Source organism: Anastrepha ludens, chromosome 4 (assembly GCF_028408465.1).
Source record: "Anastrepha ludens isolate Willacy chromosome 4, idAnaLude1.1, whole genome shotgun sequence".
NCBI classification, from domain to species: Eukaryota; Metazoa; Arthropoda; class Insecta; order Diptera; family Tephritidae; genus Anastrepha; species Anastrepha ludens.
The window spans coordinates 77835830-77862944 of record NC_071500.1 but is presented as its reverse complement, the minus strand read 5'-3'; the positions used below and the strand labels follow the sequence as shown (position 1 = coordinate 77862944).

The 27115-nt window shown below is 36.6% G+C and overlaps 2 protein-coding genes across 3 annotated transcripts in view; one reads left to right on the top strand and one right to left on the bottom strand.

Annotated features, from left to right (window-relative positions):
* Nucleotides 1-1202: 1202 nt before the first annotated feature.
* Nucleotides 1203-6207, bottom strand: LOC128859919 (polycomb group protein Pc). The gene is made up of 2 exons (XM_054097069.1): nucleotides 5508-6207; nucleotides 1203-3679 (listed from the first exon to the last, which is right to left on the bottom strand). Exons 1-2 carry the CDS (start codon nucleotides 5568-5570, stop codon nucleotides 2492-2494), a joined length of 1251 nt encoding a protein of 416 aa, XP_053953044.1. The 5' UTR covers nucleotides 5571-6207; the 3' UTR covers nucleotides 1203-2491.
* A 7369-nt stretch (nucleotides 6208-13576) lies between these two features.
* Nucleotides 13577-27115, top strand: part of LOC128859918 (ras-related protein Rab-26) — a 53702-nt gene continuing 40163 nt past the window's right edge. Inside the window, exons 1-2 of one of the 2 annotated variants that reach the window (XM_054097068.1) lie at nucleotides 13577-16809; nucleotides 18733-18843. In XM_054097068.1, coding sequence (XP_053953043.1) covers nucleotides 16447-16809; nucleotides 18733-18843 — 474 coding nt within the window. In that variant the 5' untranslated portion in view covers nucleotides 13577-16446. The remainder of the gene's footprint in view (nucleotides 16810-18732; nucleotides 18844-27115) is intronic. The other variant, XM_054097067.1, reaches the window with a different exon arrangement.

Sequence of the window (27115 nt, the reverse complement as noted above, 5' to 3'; positions counted from 1 at the left end):
CCAAAAAATTATGAGAAATGGGTTATACTGTTACAACAATTTTTATGGGATGATATGTATCCTCGAAGGGTGCTGTACCCCATGCAGTTATTGATGTTGTAACACCATGGTACATTCTCCATAAGTTTTGAGAAATCACGTCTATTACCATACCCCTAGGTCAAACAACATTTCGAAAAATTTTTTTTGAATCAATTAATTGTTACAAATACCCAATTTGTTAAACCTTTCCCCTCAAAATTCATTTTTTCTCTTTTCATTAATTGTTACCAAGTTGTATATTGCCGATTGGCGTTTGTGTATTAAATAAATAAATTCTCCTGGAGTCTTTGGTCGTGGACCCGAGTGTTGTGGGAATCTGTTGTGTTTTCTTGAAGTGTAGTGTATACCCGCGACGCTCATTTAACATTCGAGTATTCTTATTTCTTATATGTTATCTGATAATATATTTTTTTCGTGTACGACAGTGTTTTATTTATGCTCTTTTTTTTAATGGAATAAATTTTCGATTTTTTATTTCTAAATATTCAATAAATATAGAATTTCACTTAGAATTTCGTTTTATACTCATTTCTTTATAAGATAAAGCTATTTTAAGGAATATTTGGTTGCTGTGCGAATAATTTTCTCTGCTTCCATACCTATGTAAATACATATTTCAAAACATTAGGAACGTCAATAAGGATTGCGAAAGGCGTCAAATATTATACATATGTCGAAACATGAGCTGGGTATGCAAGAGCGAACTGAGTGTTGAGGTACTTGCTTAAGTTAAATTGCATATAATTTCACTCTGATTTGAATAAATATGCTCCAAACCTGAGGAACAACCAAGAAAAAATTATGTTTATTGCTTTTATGTTGATTATAATGTTTTTATTTACAGTTCATAAATCTAAGCGCTTCTAGAAAGTAATGTATTTATATATTTGTACAATTATTAACATTAGCTTCTAAATTACAATGAGTGCATTTTGTTAAATTCTACTTAAATTAAATCTAGGAATATATCGAAATAATAATGTGTCACAAACATACACATTTAAAACATGTGGCTGAAATATCGGCGACTAATATATTGTACCATATGCATGTATGTAGGTATGCAAGTCGACATGCACACCTTAAACGCTGAAACGTTTATAGTGAATATTGCTTAGGGACTCAGCTTTGTCAGTTGCGTTTGCTTTTTAATGCTGCTATTTATTTATTTTTTTTTTTAAGTATTTCTTTGTTCTTTACTTGCTTGTTATGAATTAATTCGTCGCTCAGAAAAGAACTAAACCGAGTAGCTGGCCGGCTTTATACCACTGACATATCGAATAATATGCAAATGCTTGAAATAAAATCAATGTAATTGGCAATCCAGATGCAATTTGTATTCGCAATTCAAATTACTAAATTTATGCGATCAAAATGCAGACATTTTATTTTGCAATGCTATTATTGGCAATTGGGAGTTCTAAGCCCTGCAAGAATATATTACGGCTAACTTCCCTCTTCGTCGGGCTCATCTACAGTTACATTTAGCAAACGTATTTTTTATAGATGGAATCTCGTACCTTCCCTCCATTTGTGGAACAACATCAAGACGCACGTCACAAATAGGAGAAGCTCGGTCAAACACCCAAAAAGGATGTACGCGCCAATTATATATATATATAATCTCGTGGAGGAGCATAACACTACAAGATAATTTGAAACGTAATTGATTTGTATATGCTCCACAACCTGCAAGGCTACCAACGTATAATATATATGAAAATATGTTTAGTTGCATCTTTTTGTTTCCTTTTCCCCTTCTCAATCGAATCTACGATAACGGAACGGCAAGGATCTACATCCGACCAAAAACTTTCGCGCCACCTGCATTTCCCCAGGTTTATTTGCAATGTTTTACAGCAAATACAGAGCTTGTTGTAAAAGTATAGGATGCAACCTTATATTAGCTTTCAGAGTATTAGCATATGTGCGTACAGCGTAAAGCGATTATGGAATGTTTATAAAGCTAATCATGGATTATGAGTACAAAAGTTAGGATAACAACTTGTTATAATATTTCTTCTGCACAAAATCCGAATGTAGTTAAAAGCTTTAGTATAAAATTTAATTCCCTTAGTGGGGCCTATACATTCTGCTTTTGATCTTACTATAATTGCCAATGTTTCAACGAAAAAAATCAACGCCTTCAAATATATCCGAATGGTTAGGTAGCTAAAGTAATTTTTTCTGTTTTTTCCGGCTTTTATGTATCACCTTCAAATATATAGTACGCTGGTATATATACATATACATATATTGAAACTATGTAGAAATTATGGTACACTATCTACAACTTTCTTGATCAATTAAGAAATAACCAGCGAAAAAATAAAAAATATGCTCTTCATATGTCATTACATACTGTTATATAGTTTTGCTGTTTGCAGCTGGCAACACTGAGTCGCAGTATACAAATTGTGTAGGACTTTTTTACTGGCTTGGTGAGTTTTTAGGCCGCGGAGTCCGTTTCTGTTTTCATGCCACCAGACTTCAATTCACGCTCTCTAAAGAAGCCACGCTCTGTTTTGCATTCACGTATGGTCACTGTCTCTAAATTTACCGTGACATCGGTGATCACCACTTTGTCGGATATATTGCATTTACTAGGCAACCAAAACCGTGGTGGCAGTGCTTTCGGAGAAAGTGGCCCCAAAGTGCTTTGCTGCTGATGTTGGTTTGTAGAGTGCCCGTTACGTTTCGGGGAGTGCGCACCGTCATCGCCCGTCGACTTGTGCACAGCCGAATTGTTGTTCTCCATTTGACTATCAGCTTGTGAGGATGAATCATCGTCATCCCCAGTCGCCGCTGCTGTGGCGTTGTAATGTTGCTGTACTGTTGTGGTTTTCTCTGCGGGAGTTGATTGTTCTGGTCGCGAAGCTGGTGTTTCTGGTGAAAGCGGTTCAGTTTCCGACTTGAGCGGTGTTGATATCGAGGTGGCTGTGTCTAAATTGACCGCACCCACACAATGTTGCTTAGGCAGCGGGGGACCATCAGGTGATGTTTTTATAGTGACTCCTATTTTACCAGACTCCTTCAACACTTCTGCCTTGCGCTTAGTACCCATAGATGGCACTTCTTTTCGACTCAGCGGCTGGTCCTCGGAACTGGACGAGTTTGAATCGACTTCGGGAATGAAATTCAGCGCAGAATTGGAAGCAGCTGATGCTGCCACAACAGCAGCAGATACCGATGCTGACGCAGAGGTATACGTATGTCTCTTATGGCCGCCGGTATCTCGATACGGGTCTATGTGGGGCGAATGAGAACGATTCCGTTCAGATTTTGCTGAGTGGTGATGATGGTGATGATGATTGTGCTCGCGTTTTTTATCCTTTTCTTTTTCATGATGATAAGAGTGGTGATTACTGTTTGATAATGCCGCTGCCGCGGCTGATGTAGAAGCCTGATTTGTATCTACATCATCGCCGGTGAAGATATATTCATCCTCCTCAGATTCAGGTTCAGGATCTTGAGCTTTTTCTTTGCGTTTACCACCTCGCTTTGATGGAGTATTCGATGATCTATTACTTTGTTCGTAAATTTCTATAAGCCTTCGATCAAGAATATTCACTTCTGGCTCCCATGTGTTGTAGCGTTGATTCCAACCTTTCCACTTTACTCGATACTCTAGTACACCCTGCGGCAATGGTGTAGAAAAAAGTTTAATTTTATTAAGATTTTTATGAATATTATTATAAATAAATGTAAATAAATAATAAAAATAAATGTAAATGTATGGCTTAGGATCGGTTTGCACTGTAAACATAAACCATCTCTAGGATAGAAAGAGTTTTTTCCGGTTCTGAATTAACTGTGCCCATCTTCACAACGAGCACAGTAAGATATTCTGCACGCAATTTCTGCTGGGCTGCTACAGCAGGCATCACACTTGCAAGCACTTCCCAAAAGTTGAGCCACCTCCCAGGCAAGTCATGAGACATCTTTTCGACTATACTAACGAGATCCAGGACCACACCCATCTCTAACTATTGGATCAGACAGGCATTAAACGACATTTATTGGCAGTCTCTTACCACCTGTCTAAACTCCCGACTCCCGAATGCCTCGTAAGCCTCGCTTAACTCTGTCTCAATTACGCTCTGGATATTGTAGCAGGTTAAACTCCTATCTATCCAGAATCGACCCCCGACATACTCAATATATGTGCGGTATGTGAAGGTAACCCGCGCGATACTAACCATCTATTTACATGCCCTCTTAAACCCACTTATCTAACACCCCTCTCGCTGTGTTTCTCCCGTCGAAACACCATGTTTCATGGGCATACCGTTAGATGAGGTAGACGATGACGATCGATGACTACATCGAACTGGCAGGGCAAAGATTTTTTTTGCAATAACGGTAAAAACAATCTGTGGCTTGACCTTCGGTTTTCTGACTAATCTTCAATTCCTCGACAATGGAGTAAGTGCTCACATTCCGTTCCAAATCGATGATTTAAGCGGCAATTAGTGGTGTCGTAGCCATAAAGCGACAGCCGCAACATTATAGCATGTGTCGATTAGTCATGCCATAACCATAAACAGCTGATGTAGAAGTAGAATTAATAATCAATTAATTTTTCCTCGTTAATTTCTAATATTCAAATATTTATAGCAAATGTCAAGTGTTTCCCAGCCGCTTATGATTACGGGGGAAAAATACAAAATTTAATAGATACACGACGCGGTTTTGGCAATGGCTATGACGTTATAGAACGGCACCTATAATCGTTTACAGTTACGGTTATGACCAAGGTATGGTGACATTTTTAAGCGTTTTTTCCGACTTTAGAGTCAAAGTAGATTCAGAAAGTTAATACGCAATTTGACTGGTTTGTTAAAAGTCCCCTTTTCCCATATCTGACAGCACCGTAACAATAATGCCAGTTGTAATGCAATCCGATGGCAAGCGATTAAAACTTACTTGGTCAAACGGAAGGATAATTTTACACTGCAAAATGGAATAGCAAACATTGACAGATGATTTGAATTGTATCAGAAGGAAAATAAAAAGAAAATGAAAAAGGGCTCTAGCAAGAAGCGGCAGGTGTTTTACATATTACAATAAAACTTATGTATATATGTATATAATTGGCGAATGAATTTTTTCAAGCCCAGCTTTTCCTCCAATTTGCGGTAGGCGCCTTACACAAAAAGTAACATACAGTTCTAACCGCCTCCGAATGGCATGAAAATATTTCTAAAAGTAGAAATAGGCACATCCACATATCTACCATTGCAATCAAGTTCCACAATTTTACAAAAACTGTATAGAATTAATGTTTCACCTCCACAGGGACATCGAATCGGGAACTATCCAAATCGTGGTCACGCACAAATTACTCGGCTTGTTACGGCAGAACGAATATTCGGTTTAAGTTCTATACTGACAATAGCTGCCGTGTTTTCAAAAACGTAAATAAACTTAAGTTTTCAGAGCTTCACAATAATTGGTGGTCTTACCTTCCTAACGCGTTTCTGTATTATACGCTCCGCCGCGTAAACGCGGTCATCCGAACTGCCCATGTTGTTATCCAGCTTAACTACTTCCTATGCTCACGCACGAAATATTTAAAAATGTAATAAAAGCGCGGGCAAGAATCGCATAGAACAAAGTACAGTATATGTATGTATTCCTTTTCGATGCAACTCAAAAGTTTATTATACTTTCTTTAATATTTGTGGTCTAACTTTGAAACATTACCTTTTACAGTAATACTAAATAAACACTCATAACAGTGTGCAAATTGTGTGTTGCAAATGTTTGGTCAAAAGCATTTGCGACGACCACTTTAAAAGTACTAGTGCAGTAAATATTAAGCGCCAGCACTCGCCAAGACCGAATAATGTAAAAATGGAAACGTCCTTCAACAAATGTATCTGCTATTCCTCTCTACCCAATACACTTTGGCAACCAACAATATGGTATAGGCAAATCGTTACTCGCTCACACAGCGACGGCGGAATAGGTAAATTTCAATGTTTATACACAAACACAATAACCTTTAAAAGTCATAGAATAACTTGTTCACTCTTAAATGTTTCAAATGATATATTATTAATATCAATTAATAATTACAAAGAAAAAAACTTGTTAACAAAGACTATGCCTTCTAATAAAAAAAATTCTTGTTTCTCCGACAAAAACGCGAGACCAAATAAAATCGTTGCATTAATTTTACTCGTTACAAAACTGGATTTGCCAACTATCTCTAAATGTATCAAGCCAAAGAGCACAAGGCGAATAGAATACAGGAGGTGCCGCCTTCCAAAAACCGTTACTTGTTTTTGCGATTTCGACAACTGGCTGACGTCATGCAACATAGAATACAAAACAAAACAATCAAAAGAAATTACATGTTGGTAAATATTTTTTGAACAGCTTGGTAATATAGTGATTTATAACATTTAAAAAAAGCAAACTATTAAAACGAATTGCCGCGTGTGAAATTGTAAAAGTACGAATTATAAGAATACCTTTAATTACTATTTTTTGCGTTGTTTTGCTAGTGACGCCGTGGCAAGAAAATGTGTATGCGTATAATTTCTTGTGCTAGGCATTCCGCATTGTTTTCGCTTACTCTTCCTTTTGTTTGTTTATTTGAAAAGACGATGTCACAGAAAATTCGGTAGGCGCAGTTATGTATTTGCTTCTTGTGATGTAACTTTACCTTATATGAACTTGTCTTGGGCAAGAAGATGCAGTTCCTGCTCCATTCCACCAACGAAATTCGGTTAAACATTTCAGTACGCAAAAACAATTTGAGCTAATTAGAATTAAGATTCGTTTTTCATTGCTAGCTTAACTGTGGTGAATTTTTAAATTTAGTTTTATCCTGCTTGTATGCTGTTCCAGAAGCGATGAACTTCGTTGTGGAAAGGCAGATTTGTATCAGTCTGCAGCGACAGCAAAGCTGCGCTCGTGGCCTTAGACAGCCCTCCAACCACTTCAAAGGTAGTGGAGTACACCAAATCCAGGTTGAACTATGTCGGCAGACATATTATACTGATGCTAACATAGGTAACATAGGTAACGAGATCTCTGACTCTTTAGCTAGGAAGGGCTCTGCGGCGAACTTCCTTGGCCCGGAACCCGTTCTGCCACTCCCTTCTGCAGCCATCAAAGCCACGGTTAGCAAATGGGTTACTCTAACCCACAAGCGAGCTTGGCAGGCTAAGAGCGGCTACAGATGGACAAAACTGATGTTACCTGTCATGTCCGACCGATTGTCAAAAACCCTCCTGTCACTAAGTAGAAGCAACAGTAGACAGCTGGTTGGACTGATGACGGGCCACTTTCTATAGGCGAAGCACTCTGTACTTACTAGTCTAATCCGACAAAAAAAAAAAAAAAATCCTGCCTTGTATACATATGTAAATTAATTAAAATCTGCTAGACAACAACCTCAGAGTGTATCATTTTTAGAAAAGAACACCCATCCCAGTGAATATGCTGAGAATATTCCCCAACGGTCGGTGCTACGTTGCTGGAATGACCCGAATTTTTATTCGGTCAAGGACTGTTACTCCGAACACTCAAAGGGAATATTTAACCTGTTACAACAACAACGATAACATTATGAGAAAAGAACACGAAACTTTGACAGCCCTTTTGATCACCAAAAAAGAAAAATCTTTTAATATTGCTATGTATTTTTCAAACTACAAAGACTCGAAGTTTCTTACTTTGTCTAAATGCCATCCAGTTCTCACAAAAACCTCAGCAATGATTTTGGTATTTTGGTTTAATAAAGCATACACTACTGGCCACTTACTCAAGTATAGTAGCCCCTAACAACGAGTACATATTTGTTGCCGGAGTCACTAGTTGGACACGGACCACGGAACCGGCAACTGGTTCTCCGCAATTTACCCAGTAAAACTGCTGCTTATCCTTCTCCAGCGTTTTAGTGACACCCAGATGGTCTTCACTCTCATCCTCTAACACTGATATAATTCTTAATTCAGGAACTACGATTAGATTAAGGAAAAGATTCCCCACATTGCTTTCCTATATGCGTGGTAGAATTCTATCAATTATTTTCAGACTATTCCAATACACACAGTATGCCTTAGCCACAGGACTTGCTATTGCAAGTGGAGGGGTTTTGCCAAAATACATGACTTCTGTCTTTAACAAGACATACATACTTCTTCGGATTTGATCATAATCTCGCGGAAGCAGTGCACATGCACCCTTGACCCTCAAAAGGGTGTAAGTAGTATTGAAAGCTGCCTTCTCCCGTTCGCAAACCTCAATTTCCATCCGCCAAAGAACCACTTTTTAAACCCAGCGTATCTATCCGTGGTAATGGGTAGTTATTCCTTTTCGAGACTTCATTCAGCTTTCTGTAACCTACATAAAACCGGATGCTACCATCTTCCTTTTTAACCAGCACAACTTGACGAATTGGTTTTGCATCTGATATGTCTATCCGATGTTTCATGATGGCAGTTATACCAAATTTTCGAACAAATCATCGCCGAATCTCTAGCCCTCTCACTTCATGCAATCAAGTTTTTATGAAATCTTCAGTTTTTGTGCTTGTTTCCTGGAATTGTTCGCTTACAATCACAGCTCCTTTGACCAGAATAACTTTTGCCTTCAACTCGCAACCCTTACTGTAACCCCCGTGTCCATCCCCGATTTTACCAGTGTTCTTCCAACGATTAAATTTGTCGTCTCTTCAACAGCTTCTACGAGATACACTTCACTTGTCTCAGAGCCACCTTTCCCATTATCCCATATGAGTTTTTAAAATTTTGACTGAATCTGTTGACGTAGACTTAAGTTCACATTTTTTTGCCTAATACCCGGTGCTCCGAGGTATCTCCATTACAGAACGCTTTTAAAGAAATCCGAAATAAATCCGCGCAGCACCATGTAATCCACGCCACTTTTTATTGCATACATGATTCAATAAAAATATGTGAACAACTGACAAAGCTTCAATAACGACCTTACAAACTACCTTTCCGTAAATCGTAGGTTTATTTCCTGTAGCTGTCTGAAGCTTTTGTAGCCAATCAAGATTCCACCTTACAGTTTACCAAGTCTGACCGGATGAGTGTGTTCGACGCACCTGTGTCCAGGGTAAGAACCTAGGATCAACCATTTGTTTTTCCGTCCAATTATTGAGGTGGTGGCTGTGGGCCACTCAATTGTGGAAACCACAGTATTTAGAGCTGGTTCGTTTTAGTTCAGCGCTTCTCTTCCTTCTACTTGAGTTGGTATTCAGTTGGCTACGTGGTATACCACAATTGCGTGCAATACCTAGTTTTGTAGAAGTTGTAGCACTTTATATCCGAATTGCTGGGTCATGTTATTTGAGATTAGGATTCCCGTATTAATCTTCTTATGGTTTCCTCCATCGAGGTATGCTTTTCAACTTCAACCCGGTGTACTTTGAATATTGGTGTTTCCTGTTTCAGTGCAAAAGGCACAGTTTCAGTAAACGACCAATTCGGTGTTGAGTATGTTGCCCGTTCCGTATACAAATCTCTTATGAATGCCTAACCCTTCATATTTTCAATGAAGTCTGCTGTTTCCTTCGCATATTGCGAATGCGCTTAGCGCACGATCTCTGTTGCGTATTCCTGCAAGGACTCATTTGCCTTCTGGCACTGATTCGTCGATTCCATGTGGAACACTTGATGTCCGTGGTCACTGCCGTAATATCTCTCTATTGCTGTTATTAGAGTGTATTGTTACCCAGTCGTGCTTGCACGCTGTTTTGTTTCTAATGTTGAGGAATTCTAAGTTCACTCAACCTTGCCAATTTTAGGATCTTGTTTCATGGGTCGTTGTTCAACAATCCCATTTATAATACCAATTATTATTTTTTTCTCAACTCAAACGTCCTTCTATAATCCCCTTGAGTCCAATAAAACTCATAAACTCAGCACAGCTTGGTTGTTGTATAGTATGTAATTGCAATGTCTTATCACTCTATATCACTCCGTACGTTTACACATTGAACTTAATGCCGATTATCTTGGGCGCGTGCACTGCTGCTTATATACAAGTATGTACATACATGTCTTTAGCAAATATCTTAAATTCTAGATGAGGCAAGTCATATTTTCTGCCAACTCCTTTCTTTTTGTCTGGCATTCACATGGTGCGGTATTGCCGCCAGACGTTTCGCGTAAGCACATTTTAGACGCTTTTGCTTATGACAATATGAAATAGCAACCTCCTTCAGAATAGAGAACTAAGCTAATCGGTAAAATTTGTTTTTGCTCCTCTCAGTTCATTTCTGTTTGGGAATGAATAATACATATATATATAGGGTGGGCCATGTAAAATTTGATTTTTGAATCGGCTATAAAAAAACCAAAAATTAATCAATATTTTTTCAAACTTTTTTTTTTTATTTTGAAGATTGAACATTGTCATTTATGAATGAAAAATAATATCGTTCAAATGACTGCCACGACTGGCTTTACAGTAGGCCATTCGATCAACCCAATTTTTAAGCACATTTTCGATTGTTTGGGATTCAATTTCATGAATGGCAACTTCGATTTCGTGTTTTAAAGCATCAATCGTCTCTGGATGGTTCGCATAGCATTTGTCCTCAACGGCTCCCCACCAAAAATAAGCCAACGGGCTTAAATCACAGCTCCAAGGCGGCCAATTGATATCGGAATTTCGGCTGATTATTCGGTTTTCAAAAACGGTAGCCAAAAGTTCGAGTGTAACTTTGGCAGTGTGACAAGTTGCACCGTCCTGTTGAAACCAAATGTCGTCCATGTAACGTGTGGATTTTTTAAGCCCCAAATCCGACAATTTTGCTTATTGACGTAGCCACCGATGTGAAAATGAGCTTCATCAGAAAAGATGATTTTTCGGTAAAAATGCTTTTTTTTCAAATTTCTCACAGTTTGGGTAGAAGACTCACCACTTTGGAAATAGGTTTTCAATGTTTCCCAATTTTGTTCAAGCGTGTAGTGTCCCATTTCGTAAATGTCAAACCTTTAAGTAAATTATGAACACATTTGACATGTCATTTGTGATACCATTCTCAAAAAAATAGGTGGTTCAAAAAGCAAACGCTATATGGCCCACCCTGTATATACAGGGCCCGCCATCTATCGTTACGGATTTGAACTAGGTATTATTTGAAGAATGGTAACACTTTTTTAGTTTTATTCTTCCGCTGAACGAAAATGGTTGTGTATACGCTCAAAGAACGCTGGGAAATATTGCGACATTACTTTGAAAATCATGGTAATGTTGCAGAATGTGTACGAAAATTACGTACAGCAATGGGAAGAAGAAAAGCACCGAATGAAGCGTATGAAGCGTACTTTGCCTCGGAGCTGCGATTTGACGCCGTTGGATTATTATCTTTGGGGTGCCGTCAATGTTATGTTGCCGTGTTATGCCAACAAACCAGCAACATACGCGATGTCATAGCTGAAATAAAGCCGCATACAATCGAAAATGTGTTGAAAAATTGGACCGATCGAATGGGATGGTGCATAGCTAGCCGAGGCAGCCATATGAATGAAGTTGTATTCCATCATTAACCGGAAGGATTGTACTTCAAAATAAAAAAAGCAGTTTAGAAAAATATTGAGTAGTTTCTTATTTATAGCATTTTTAATTCCGTAAAGTTATATGGCGGACCCCTTATAATACAGCAATATTCGTTAAATGTTGTTTAGTATTTATGTTCTATTAACATATAAATGTCACTTTAATGTTTAATGCCTCTTAATGTTTTCTCTCAAATAGAGGGATCTCCAGTTTTATATGGGATCCGAATGGCAAATGGTTTTTAAGAGGAGTTTTTTCATAGCAGAAATACACTCGCAGGTTTGCCATTGCCTACCGAGGAGCGACCGCTATTAGGAAGAACTTTTGCTATAATTGTTTTCCTTCCTTTTCTCCTCAGAATTTCGTATTTATTCCACCATGGGCCACTCCTTACAAAAAAGTGAGTGTCAGCGTTCTTCAACTAATTTTTTTTTATCTGTGTATACAAATTTGTCCAAATAGTTTTACGAAAACTTTAATTACTAAAAAAATGGAAGTTAATACATATTTTACTATTTTAAACTATTTTTCTTGTTCTATTCCCATATAAATATGCAACAGTTACAAAGAAAAGAAAACATTAAATGTAGAATCTAGAGATAAGAAGATTGATATTTCTATTTACCACGACAATTACCACGGGATAAGTATTCTCTATATTGGTCGATTATACCGTAGGAAAGACTGCACCCAGTCAACTGAACTTAGAAGTGTATTTTCAGATCTACCAAATCCACTAAGGCCAGATTTTCATTTTATGTCAAATCTCGAAAAAAGTTCCCGGCAAATAAATCGACCATCACCTCTTCGCCGGATATCTGCCTGAAGATATACCGAAGAGTAACTTTCACCGACGGGTACTATGGGCTCGGTAGACACCACAGAAAGATGAACGATATCGAAGAAAGAAGAGAAGTCGCTAAAATCATTTGAGATACTAATATATGCAAAATCTATGATTCAACGATTCTGTGTGTTTGGGGGACAACGAAAGAAGAGGCGACCACAAATACAATAGAAGGTTTACAAGATCAGAAGAACATGGCGCAATAAAAGGCGCATCTGCGCAGAGAAGAGAGGTTTTCAAACTCAACCAAATCTGATAAAAGATTGTATAGCTGCATAAGAAGAAAAAAATTTTACCTACAATAACCTTTTGAGTATGATATGGAAGCATACATTTTATAGTTCCTCGAACCACCATGGAGAGGGAACTTACTTAAAACGCCAAACACCAATAACCAATTCAGAGATATGTAATTACAATGTCGAACCATAACCACGACAACTGACTTTCTAAGAAAAACAAATTTAATGTAAGTAGCAATGTGCATTATGAGAAGCTGATTAATATTACTGAGAGCAGAGAATGTAAATGTAGGCGTTAAATGTAAACGTTAATGTTATGTTATGAACATAATGTTATTGAAATAACATTCACCCTACTATTACTATTATGAAACTGAAAAGAGAGAAAAACGCCAATATATGAGTGTGAGTGCTATAGAGTGGGTGTATGTCGAATGGAGGTGGAATATAAAGAATTACGTATTATCCCAAAAAATCATAAAGATAGCAGATATAGTACTCATATATTTTATGGTATATATTTGGTAATTAGTAAAAAATATATTAGGAAATAGAAATTTATGCATTTAAACAATGACTGCTAATTTCTTTCAAGGATTAGTTCCTTCATATGATGATTACATTTTCCACTGTGAGATTATTGCGTGCAAGCACAAAAATACATAGATATATAACATGGGAGTATTGGAGAGTAGCGAAGTATGACAATTTGTGAAATACATACAGCCACAACCGTGCGTTAATAGGAGAGCAAACGAATAGAAACTCGTAACCCATCGTCCTCTGCGTTGTTCCCATTTTCTTTCTGTTTCATATAAACTTTAACGTCACTACTGATAGCTGTACTGCCAAATTTTTCCTCATGAAAGTCCAGTACACATTCAATCAGCGAACAGCAAGTAAAAGCCACGATGTAGGTAGAGAAAAATGTGAGCGAAAACGAAGAGAAGCAGAAATGTAAAATAACTGGCCACACAAATAACTATAGTATTGTGAAATTAAGTATTATAAGAGCCAGTCGCAGGCGAAATAACTTCTGCAGATATATATGAAAATAAGCGCAAAACTACGGGAGATATAATTAAAAAATCGAAAATGGATAAGTGAAAATACTCCATGAATTCAGATACTGCTGATGCTATTAAGGATTGATTTACGGTTAAGTTATGGGTTGAATTGAATGTGATGCGCGAACTTGCAAAGAACATACATATACATAGGTATTATATACTTTGTGGGTGGGAAAAAGAAGACTAAAAACGAATTTGATTATGAGTTAATTTAAGATCCATACGATGCAGCGGAATTGGTGCAGTTATGCTCTGACTTGGCAGAGACTGGAAGACGCCGTTACCGAAATTTACTGCCAAAAATGGATACATAATACTACGTCTGTGGAGTTATAAAAAATGTAGTATATTGTGGAAGACAAATCTCGCAAAGTGGACTCACCAAATTGCCCCTCCTCCCATTATGACTGTGATAATAATAAAGAAAAATGCAAAAAACTAAAACAGAAATTGCTGTAAATTGAACGAAAAATTGTTAAACGGGGCGGATGAGTAACATATGAAAGTGAAATACGAAATGTAAATAAAAATTACGTCAAATTCATAACCAATACACCAGTAAAGCTTTAAATATATTCGTGCGGTAAAATAGTGACTTTAAGTCATTGTGTCCGACTCATATCAAGAAAGGAGTCCATCGAGAAGTAAATCATGTGCTGCATTTAAGATATATGTATAAACATTTGAACGAATGTTTAATATAACATTAAGGATAAAGATAATATGAACAAGATGTTGTAACTACCCTTAGTAAAGTAGTTATTGCCGTGCTTTAGATGTAAACAAAACACCAATTTATTAGCAATTAAATGTTTTAAAATATTACCAATAACTTTTACGAAAAAATAATTTGGTACGAAGATTAAACACTTTTTTTAGAAATCTACGTTTTGTTGCAATAAGAACTATCCGTAAAAATAATAGAAAAATATCCACTAGCAACAAAGTTTCATAAATAATTCGAAAAACTGTTATATTTAAGATAAAGTAATTATGTATCAGGTGTTTTACCAGTAATAGGCGAGCCACGAAAACACTTTAATAAACCGACAGACTGCAAAAAATTTATGAGAAAAAAATATGTGAGTATAGTGATTCATAATTCATACTAAGACTTTGTTTATAACAATTCATTTGAGAGTTTACATAGAAATCATATGGAATTAAAGAGAAAAAAATAAAAATAAAAATAATTAAAATGAAACTTTGAAATTATTCCAAATTTAAATATTCTTAAAAATTACAAAACCGCAAAAGAATACTTTATTAAAATAATATGCATACTTTGTGAGTGCTCTGATGTAAAATAAAAGTTTAAATATGAAACTAAAAATAAAAATAATTACAACAAAAATAGATCAAAAAGCATATAGCCCAATAGTAAAATTTACAAAATAGCAGAATTTATATACATGAAAACATTTTCGTAAACAAAAAGACATAATACAAAATTAGGGAATTTAATGTGCAGTTTACAAATACAATAATAGCAAAAGAGTTTAAGTAAAAATACTTAAAACCAAAAATCCTGTAGTCACGAATATCGGAAATATACCTACATACTTGTTGGCAAACATCAATATATATGCACATATACAAGCATACATGTACATATGAAGAGGCAACGATCTACTTACGAACAAACTTATATATGTGCACACGAATATATTTATATATGAACAAAAAATAAACGTTCTTAAACTAAAAATCTGTAACAGCATCTACACCAAAAAATTATATTAATTACTTGTTACTACGTAAAATACGATAAAAAGTCAGCATGGAAAATATATATTAGAAATTAGTGGCCCATAAACTCATCAACGTATTTCGTACAAAAGAAAAATTATACTCACTCAAAAACATTCATAAAAACAGGTAATAACAATTTGTGAAAAATAAAAGAGGCTTATAGCAAGCTGCTACAAAAACCAATTTTCAATACCACCGCCACTTTTTTGATATCCTGCATACGGACAATCAACTGAATAAGGTAATCGGTCTTCATAACTGAGCATATGGCGGTATGACGTATGTCAATTGCTCAGAAACGTAGATAAGCAAAATTTCATGGTATTAGGAAAGGGAACGCATACAAAACAGACGAAGAGGTGAGAAATAGCAACTGTGATTCTGATAACAGTGGCAGCTGGTGGTAAACAACTCTATCACTCAATTGACATTAACGTCACAGTATTCAACACTGCTAGTGAACAGCTGAGCGTTTATACTATAATAGAAACAACAGTTGCTACAACTGGACTAATCCTATATTTATATCAAGGAAAACAAATATTGAAAGCTCAAGCTAACGAAATTTCAAGAGCTTTATCGTAATCAATTTAAACTTAATAGCTTTTCCTCACGCACTCGTTACGACAGAGCTTTCAAAACTATACTAAAAGCTTTCAATATTGTTGTTACGAAAACCTGTTGCTCAAATAACAAGTGGGATATACATTTAAAATTAAATAGTCTCCAGCCAGCAGCCGTTAAAAGAAGTCGTTAAAACATAATATTAAGTATATAATACGTCAAGTATAAAATAGCATTACACATTTATATTCGTGTAATGCCTATCCCGGCTACCTCTTCCAAGAAAACAACCTCGCTCTACTACTATTTCGCTCTCTACTTTTCCCACTACAAGGACTCACCGATACCTATAAAACAAATTTTCATAGGAGGTTAATTAAACATGTCTTATATACCCGATGATGCCAGTAGTATGAGTGACGACGTTTTTGAAGATCCCGAAACTACTCAGCGTCGTCTAGAGGAGACTATACGCCATCGTGTTGATTTTGGTGCCAGTGGTGGAGGTAGCAGTGGTCTTGGTTCCAGTATTGGCGGAAGCAGCAGTAAAGCATGCAGTACCGGTTATCCAGGCTATCGTCCGCCCGTTAAGGCATTGCAGATGTATGCACTTGAAGATGCGGTATTTCATGAAGACATTGACCAAGGCGAATATGAAGATGGTTGGCGTTCGTATCGCTACGATGAAGTGGGCATGTATACTCAACCACCACAACAGCCTTTCGATGATACGGTAAATCACAAGGTAAGCGGGTAAACAAACATACATATCTATCTATTTAGTACTCTGTATTTGGCTTAAGGGTCGATGTTAGAACTGTTTCTAAAGTTCTAACTACACAAAATCTCAGAGGCGAGAACGGTAAAATTTGTATGTAAAATTTAAAAAAAAAAGTGCTTTTAGGGCTTAGCTGCGTCTTAAAAATAAACCAAAAATATTTAGTTATTATATAAATCTCCTTACTTATATCGATTTATTAATACCAAAATCTTCACGCTAATACAACATAAATCCTAAAGCATGATCAATAAAAGATTCGATTAATATTTCTTATTGTTTAAGTTAGAGATGCGCGCCGGTGCCAATGTATGTACGTCTGCCTAACAAAGCTAACATCATTACAAACCAAGCGAAGCCATTGTACTGTAACTCCAAGTTAAACCCATTATTACCTTTAAAAGAGGTGTGGCGTAATTTAAAAAACTTTAATATGCATGGAAGACGTATTGCGGAGTGTAAAATTTACCCTGATATTATTAAGGACTATTTTAGTAGCGCCAGGAAAAGCCGCGGCAGTCCTCCACCTAAAAACTTCAGCAGCCAATTTACGTTGAAAGAAAAGTTTCAATTCAATGGAGTAACTGAAGCCGAAGTTTTGAAAACCGCTATGCAAGTCAAATCTATTGTATTGGCGGGAATGGGGAATCCTTGAAGTTTGTGAAGCTTGTGCTGCCATTTATTCTTGGTACACACACACGTTTAATTAACCACTACTACTCAACTTCGTGCTTTCTAACGGAGTGGAAAACGGATATTATTATTCCTGTCCCCAAAAAGAATATCGCTAGCGAACCTACTGACTATAGGCCAATTAGAATTTTGCCAGCCTTTTCAAAAATATATGAATCTTTGATGACAGCGCAATAAAAGAAAGACAATAAACTAAAAATGTGATCATTTTAAGCAATTTGTGTCTAATGCCATTGCTCTAGGCCTACCTAAATATTTTCGTATGTATTTACTTATGTCCCCTTTATACAACAAATACTTGAGACTTCAGCACTGGTGTATGTATATAGTATAAATAATTATTACACAAAAAACAATTTTTTAATTCTAATTTTAGTACAGATTTAGTATAAGATAAATATAAATCCAAAAAATTTTAGAAAAAGTTAAATTCAGATAGAGGTCTCTTTATAGGAGCATTAGCACAATAGATTGTCGGGTTAAGAGCACCATGGGTAACTTTATAATTACGGAAATTTCGGCATGGAACATTAAAATCTATTCGCTGAAGAACAAAAGAGCAATCAAACTTCAAAATTGATAGAAGAATTAACATATCCGTTGATGATAAATTATATTTAAATAAATACTCCACACAACAATATTTAAACCCCTTTTTTGAGTGCACCCCGATTTCAATTACATTTTTTTTTTCACTTTTTTCAAATTTTTAAATTTTACTAAAGAGGCTTTGCTTGAGGGATAAATACTTGTGTTTTGATTATTTTATTATATAATTTTTGTTTCAGTTTATAGCCATTATAATGGGCTACCTAGAAACCTTGTGTAGATGGCATATACCTTTTTTGCATTTAGCCCAAAGTGCGCGGTGTATGTTGACGCTTCGCAAAAAAGGTAGTTTTGACGATTTCCTTGAGCTGTTTGCAATATTCAATTCCTCACTTAGATCACGCTCTTCTGGGTAATTTTCCCTCACACGTCATATACAAGTATATGTAGTAAGAAGTGCATTTTCTCCCCTAGCTAGTACTTAATTACCACAAATCATCCACACTTTACAACATTGTTCATAAGAAAACAAAGCTTAAAAGTTGGATAGCAGTTATGCTTTATAATAGCGATAAAAAATCTATTTCAAGAACTTCTTATAAACTTTCTGTGTAAAAACTTACTAAATATTTATTTTTATTATTGTAGACAATATTGCTTGGCGATTCTGGCGTAGGTAAAACTTCTTTCCTAGTTAAGTACAATACGGGCGAATTTCGTTTGGGTTCCTTTTCTGCGACAGTTGGTATCGCATTAACGGTAAGTGAAAACACATAAAAAAATGTTTTATAAAAAGTAATTGGCCTAAGCACTGCTGGTCGAACTTACTAATGTGCTGTGGAGTATATTTTCTTAATTATATACTATTATTACTAGCACTTTTATTGATAAATTATAAAAAGTAAACGTAAAGCTTGGGTGCTGGTGGCGAGAGGCTATAGATCTTTATATACGAGAATATTTTAAATGCTGTACAAAATATTGCAAAGTATACATATTTTAAGCTTAGTAAAGTGGATATTTAAACACTGGTACACACGAGTACAAGTATGAGAGGAAAGTTTAGAAATGCCTGAACTACTTTTAAAGTACGCCATTCTTCTGTTATGTCTTGTATGGATATTGTTTTCATATTGTAGGTATAACCTGGATAGAAGAGAATCTGCTCGTGGAACCTTAGTTAAGTGAATTTCTGTACATTTTGATTTCCCTTCCATATTTAATTGTTTGTAGTTATTTTAATAGCTAAAAAGTATTACTTGAAGAAGCGATTTTGGTAATTATTTGTTATTGATGTACTCGTATTGGTGCTTATCGGGAGCTTCGTTGCCTTTGATTTCTATATGACTTATATTATTGTGTTACTTCGATGTAGAATGTTGCCAATGGCTCAAATTATAAATTCAGTTAGTCAGTGCATATTACGTGTTTGCTCTTTTGGACTTACAGAATTTTTAAGACGGATAAAGTTGGATAAAATTTCTTGCGCACCCGCAGTGGATGTATGTACTATATATAGAACAATAGTTTTCACGGGGTCGCTCTTATGAGAATAACGCAATGTATCATGGTGTCTATAGCTTTTTAACTAGAATAATACTTATGCGATAAAAACCGCAAGATCCCAATACGGGGACATGAAAAGAATTCAGTTTTCATTTCAATTATTTATCAGCGCTGTAGTTTTCTTTAACAAATATTGCAACTTTGTACATCCTAAAATTATAAATCAAGTAAATATATTGAACTCATATCTAAATAAATTAGTTCAAATGTTTAGTTAAATTTTTCATCCTTATCAAGGTTTTAGAATTTCACCTAATTTTCCGTCGCCCATAAGTATTATAAAAAAAGCTCTCGGTCGTTAAGGGTTAATATTAAACACAACCTTATAGAGCAAAAACCTTTCATATAGAACTCAAGAAACCTTTACTTTAATATATAACATGTTATGTAAAAATCAGATATAATTATCTTTACAATGCTCTTTTTTATAGATATTGATGTTTTACGTATTGCTCAATCTCTTAAAAAAAATTAGTTTGGTCCAATACCCAAAATAAATATGATTGATTGATTAGTGTGTTAGGTAATATCAATTATTTTTTTAGACGTTATACGTTACTTGCACCAACTGGAATTAGATATAATATTTCTTAGTCTCTAAAACTTTATTGGACAAAAACCACATCAATTTTATAAATTTATGTTACACAAATATTTTTAATTAAAGCTTTGTACATTCTTTTGAACAAAATTTGTTGTTTTGTGTATTTGGTATATGTTTGAGAGAAAACATTTCAAAAGAATATTGCTGTAGCAACTAAACTATTTTGAGTGAATGTGCCAAAAGATAATTTGCTTTAAATTCCCAAATTCCAATAATTTAACCATTTATTGTTGTTAGTACGCGAGCGAAGCCGCGAGACCCAACTAAAGTCTATATATGATCTTTGGCTACAATTGTGTCCAAGTGATATAGCTAAAATATAAAGGATAAGTGTCCTGCTCCTCGCAACGTGTCCCTCAAACTGTTATGTATGTAATTAAATTGCCTTCCAAACTATTTAGCTTGAAAACACTATATGCTTTGAAAAATTAGAATACTCGTACACCTTTCGCGTTTTTTTACAGGGTGTTATTATCTGCATATTACACGGACATTGATATTGAATGCTTTTTGACAATGTCAGTTCCATTAATCTATACTATAAAGGTGAATGTTGTACGTTGTCCGCGCATCACTACGAAACGACAACCCCAAATGACGTAAAAATTTTTATACATTTATAATTTCACCCGATGAAGGTTATAGGCATGTTTTTATGATGGAACTCCCTTCCCACAGCCCCCAGGGCGCGCCACCACTCTCATTCGTCACTAATAATCGAATATTTGCTTAAATTTAATCTAAAAAATCTTAGTTTTTCCTAGGGTTAAAGCTAGTCAAATATAATTTTCATAAAGTAAACAAATTAAATCAAACAGCATTCTCTAACCATAAATTCAAGTTAAAAAAAATTGGCTACATTTCAGACAGATTTATTGCATCTTTGGCTACAAAGAAAATTTAGTGAGTGGCAACCTTGGCTAGTATACTTGCAAAAATCATTTTCGGATATGAAGTGTTTAACTTGTTTGTACAATATTAAAGTATAATTTTATCGAAAGTAATTGATATCACTGTAATATGATTTCAAGTTGACTGGGCTCTACAAAGAATGTATCCCAAGTAATTTTTGTTTTTATATGCTATTTATTTTGTGATAATCGTATTATTCTTTTGCCGTAAGCTTGGCCATTATTTTTTCCATGATTTTTTCCATCATTTTGCTGACGAAATTGGTCCGCATCCCTTTACAGAATATTTTGCCTTCTGCGATTTAGAATGTCGAAAGTCAACTTTTAACAGCATTTTTTTTTTCAAATAAAATAAAAATAAAAAATTTTAATGGTTATTTTTAAGAGTGAATGTTAACAATTGGGCGAAAATCACGTAAATCAACTGAGCCAAAAATAACAACTTATGATTTATTTGAAATTTTCGAAGAAAGTATATGTGCCTCTTTTGAGAAGCATTTAAAGGCAAGTTTTAGACGCACTAACAAGCTCTGCACCTAGCCACAGGTTTTTTCGGTGCGTACACTACTGTTAGGTATTTGGCCGAGCTCCTTCGCCACTATTGCGTGCGTCTGCATGTTTATCCACAAATGGAGGGACCTAGAGTTTTAAGTCTACTGCGAACGGCAAATGATTTTTTATTTAAATACACTCGGATGTTTGCCATTACCTGCGACTGCTATTAGAAAAAAAACTGTTTTTCTCAATTTGTTGTTTTATATATGGAGATTCGAACCTGCTCACTGCCGAATGGTAGTCACACACCAATCAATTAAATGAATATTTAAATGACTTATTTTATAATAGGACTATGAATAAGTTCGTGCGGTTTTTTTCGAAATTTGAAACTTTATTGACGTAAAATGGTTACAAATTTAATATTCAAAATATTGTCCATCGCTTACTACTACTTTTTCCCATCTTTCTGGCAATTCACGGATTCCCTTTGTGAAAAATTCGGTCGGTTTTGCCGCAATCCACGAATCGATCCATTTTTTGACTTCATCGTAATTACGGAAGTGCTGGTCAGCCAGGCCATGTTGCATCGATCGGAAGAGATAGTAATCGGATGGCACAAGGTCTGGACTATACGGCGGGTGGGGTAGGACATCCCATTTGAGCGTTTCTAAGTATGTTTTGACCACTTGTGCAACATGTGGCCGAGCATTGTCATGTTGCAAAATAACTTTGTCGTGTCTATCGGCGTATTGCGGCCGTTTTTCTCGCAGTGCTCGGCTCAAACGCATCAATTGTCGTCGGTAGACATCCCCCGTAATCGTTTCATTCGGTTTCAGTAGCTCATAATACACAACACCCAGCTGGTCCCACCAGATACACAGCATAACCTTCAGGCCATGAATATTCTGCGCCGACGTCGATGTTGAAGCATGGCCAGGGTATCCATACGTTGCCCGACGTTTTGGATTGTCGTAATGGACCCACTTTTCATCGCCAGTCACAATTCGATGCAAAAAACCCTTTCTTTTGTGCCGTTGAAGCAGTTGTTCGCATGCCATAAAACGGCGTTCAACGTCTCTTGGCTTCAATTCATACGGCACCCAATGGCCTACCTTTCGGATCATTCCCATGGCTTTTAAACGTTTGGAAATGGTTGATTGATCAACTCCCAAAGTTTTTGCAACCTCTTCTTGCGTTTGAGCCGGATCTTGATCGAGCAATTCCTCCAATTCGGTATCCATGAACTTTGGCGGCGCACCCTCGCGTTCTTCGTCTTCCAAGCCAAAATCACCACTTTTAAAGCGTGCAAACCACTTCTGGCACGTTCGCTCAGATAGAGCATGCTCACCATAAACTTCCACCAAGATACGATGACTTTCGGCTGCTTTTTTCTTCATATTAAAATAATGAAGAAGAATTCCCCGCAAAAACACATTATTTGGCACGAAATTCGACATTTTCAAGTGTGGTAAAAATATTGTTGTTTACGCTTCAAATAAAAAACTTATACTGACGTTTGTGCCTTACGACAGTAGCTCTCCAATGAATGTTTGGAAATGTGGATCGATGGAATAATAATCAAGTTACGCCATCTGTTGTAAAACCGTAACGAACTTATTCATAGTCCTATTATAACAGAGTAACACACCGGCTCTGCCCGCAAAGCACTTATCTGCCTCAGGAGCGCATCCTTAAAATGACCTTTTAAAACCATGATAAGCCTGTTATTTCTTCCAACTCTTCATCCTACAGGACTGTTGCCAATCATTAGTACATGGATGGCCACATCGCAGCTTTTTGTAGGTCCTTAGCCCTTTCATAGTCTTTGCTTTTACGTCGCATACTGTCGTTGATCTTTGGCAGTTTTGTAGCATAAATTACACGAACGACTCAGAACTGTAGCTGTTGGCAAATATATTGGGAAGCTTTCATTTAGAGTTATATAATCGCCTGCATTCAAAGAATCGTGGTAATTATCTTCTATTGCATCTCCTCCACTGTAGTCGCATATGGGGTCCGGTTCGTATGTAAGCCACTGGAGGCATGCTGTAAAGCATCCGTGCAAGTTTAGAAACTGAGTAGGTAAAAATCCATTTCTCTATCTTTGCTGCCAATTTTGGGTACTTGTTTCTCGTACTGCGGAGCGTTCCGTTCGGTTCTCAACTATCAATGCCAGTATGTCTATCAGCTTCCTTTACAATATGGGTACTGGGGGCATTCCAGCGAATACTAGCGCTGCTTAAAATTATTGAAAACCGTCTCATGGCAGGCAGTGGCAAACCTCCGCATGCATTTCTACCACGAAAAAACGTTCCATAAACGCTCATGTTTTTGTGCAACACACTGCATGTCGGTAATATATGTAGGTACATATTTGCATTTGCCGCTTTATTATGTGCCCTCAAAATATTTGATTACACTGTATTTATGTATATCATATTACATAGTGCGCATGTTTGTCATAGTAAGCATGACTGCCAATATTTTCAATTTAATGCAAAATTAGGGAAAATGCATTTATTTAATGTATTTGTTGTTATTTCATTAGTTTCTACTCTTTGTGTTTGGCGTTACATTATCATTCAAGGGCATATAAATACATAAAAATACTATTAATAGTTACAATTTTTAGAGCCTTGGTCAGCGGAACAGCATGTGGGATTGAAGAACATGGCGCAAATAAGTAATCTTCAAAGAGACACAACTTAAAATTTTTTGTTAGGCATAAAACGTGTTGTAAAAATTTCCAAACAGGTTTAGAAAGATAACTATTTTGACAAAATTTTCAAAAAAAAGAGGTTGTCTGTAAAGTCAGTTTACTGAAGATAGTTTAACGTGACAACGTCATACGAAAATACTGATGGAATGGTTGCATTTTTCAAAAGAAAATTTTAACTTTATTTGTTTGATAGATATTTTGTATGGATATAGAGAAGTAGGTACATGGAATCGCAATGGAATTGATCAAGTTACATTTACACAAACGTGAAAAATGACGAAGAATTTATCAAATTCATGAAAGATATGCTCAATTTCGATAGTGCATCAGATGTTAATAAGTCAACAACACTAAGAGGCAACATCATCGATTTGACTTTTTCAAAACACATTACACTCGAAATACTCACATAATTTCCTACTTTTCTTATCATATCATATCGTAGAGAATAGATTCGTACATTTGATATGTCCTTATGATTTGTATGCATCTTTACATATAGATTTGTTCTTTTTGTTTGAAAATTGCGCAAAATTGTATATTTGTATGTTTGTATGTATTGGCATAGGACATATATATATATATTAGACTATGAAAATTGCACCAAAGTATATGTATGTACATATATATTAGTATACAACATATCTTATAAGGTATGTGGTAAATATTACCATACATTTTTTTCTTCATACATAATAATAAATTAATATTAAAAACATTAAAACAACAGATATTATTAACAACTTCTTCTTCTTAACTGGCTCGATAACCGCTTACGCGATTTTGGCCGAGCTTATCAAACCGCGCCAGTCGTTTCTTTCTCGTGCTAACCGGCGCCAGTTAGGCACACCAAGTGAAGTCAAGTCCTTCTCCACCTTATCTTTCCAACGCAGAGGAGGCCTTCCTCTTCCTCTGCTACCACCAGCTGGTACCGCATCGAATACTTTCAAAGCCGGAACGCTTGTATTCAATCGGACGACATGACCCAGCCAACGTAACCGCTGGATCTTTATTCGCTGCGCTATGTCTATGTCGTCGTAAAGCTCATACAGCTCATCGTTCCATCTCGTGCGATATTCGCCGACACCAACCTGCAAAGGTCCAAAAATCTTACGCAGAATCTTTCTCTCGAACACTCCAAGCGTCGCTTCATCGGATGTTGTCATCGTCCAAGCTTCTGCGCCATACGTTAGGACGGGCATGAAGAGAGTCTTGTAGAGTGTTAGTTTGGTTTGTCGAGAGAGGACTTTACTGCTCAGTTGCCTACTTAGTCCAAAGTAGCACTTGTTGGCAAGAGAGATTCTACGTTGGATTTCAATGCTGACATTGTTATCGGTGTTAATGCCGGTTCCTAAATAAACGAAGTCTTTTACAACCTTGAAATTATAACTGTGTACAGTGACGTGGGTGCCGATACGCGAGTGCGCCGACTTTTTGTTTGAAGACAGGAGGTACTTCGTTTTGTCCTCGTTCACCACCAAACCCATTCGCTTTGCCTCTTTATCCAGTTTGGAGAAGGCAAAACTAACAGCGCGGTTGTTAAGGCCGATGATATCGATATCATCGGCATACGGCAACAATTGTACGGCTCGTGCGATGCTCTCCAACATCAGGTTAAAAAAGTCACACGACAGCGAGTCACCCTGTCTGAAACCTCGTTTGGTATCAAACGGCTCGGAGAGGTCCTTCCCAATTCTGACGGCGCTGCTGGTGTTGAGCAACGTCATCTTGCATAGGCGTATTAGTTTTGTGCGGATACCAAATTCAGATATCGCGGCATACAAGTAACTCCTTTCCGTACTGTCGAATGCAGCTTTGAAATCGACGAAAAGATGGTGTGTCGATTCTCCTTTCGTGGGTCTTTTCCAAGATTTGGCGTATTGTAAATATTTGGTCGATGGTAGATTTTCCAGGTCTAAAGCCACACTGATGAGGTCCAATCAGTTGGTTGACGGTGGGCTTCAGCCTTTCACACAACACGCTCGCTTGAACCTTATAGACGATATTTAGAAGACTAATCCCGCGGTAATTGGCACAAATTGCAGGATCACCCTTCTTATGGATTGGGCAAAGCACACTTAAATTCCAATCGGCAGGCATGCTTTCATCCGACCATATTTTGCATAGGAGCTGATGCATGCACCTTACCAGCACCTCGCCGCCATGTTTGAATAGCTCAGCCGGCAGCCTTTGTTGTTCCTTAGCCGCGTTATCGCTATTCTCACCTCGCCATGGTCGGGTAGCGGAACGACAAGTCCGTCGTCAAAGATTAGGGCATCGGGATCTTCACATTCTCTGTGACATGCGCAGCTGTCACTGTTTAACAGGTTCGAGAAGTGTTCCCTCCATAATTTAAGATTGCTCTGTACGTCAGTCACCAGTTCGCCGTCTTTGTTTTTACAGGAAAACGCTCCGGTCCTAAAACCTTCTGTAAGCCGCCGAACTTTCTGGTAGAATTTTCGGGCGTTGTTCCTGTTGGCCAGCATCTCAAGCTCTTCGCATTCACGTATTTCGGCCCCTCGTTTCTTCTTTCGGATAATACTCGTACGCCTCTCTTCCTTTTTTAGCTCTCTGTAGCGATCCCACATGGTTCGCGTTGCGCCCGATCGCAGCGTGGCTCTATAGGCGGCATCCAACAACTAATCGTCACTAATTATAAATTCGGTATATATGTATCATTATTTATATTTTTATATTTATATAAGTTAGCACCACTTAAGTTATAGCAATACC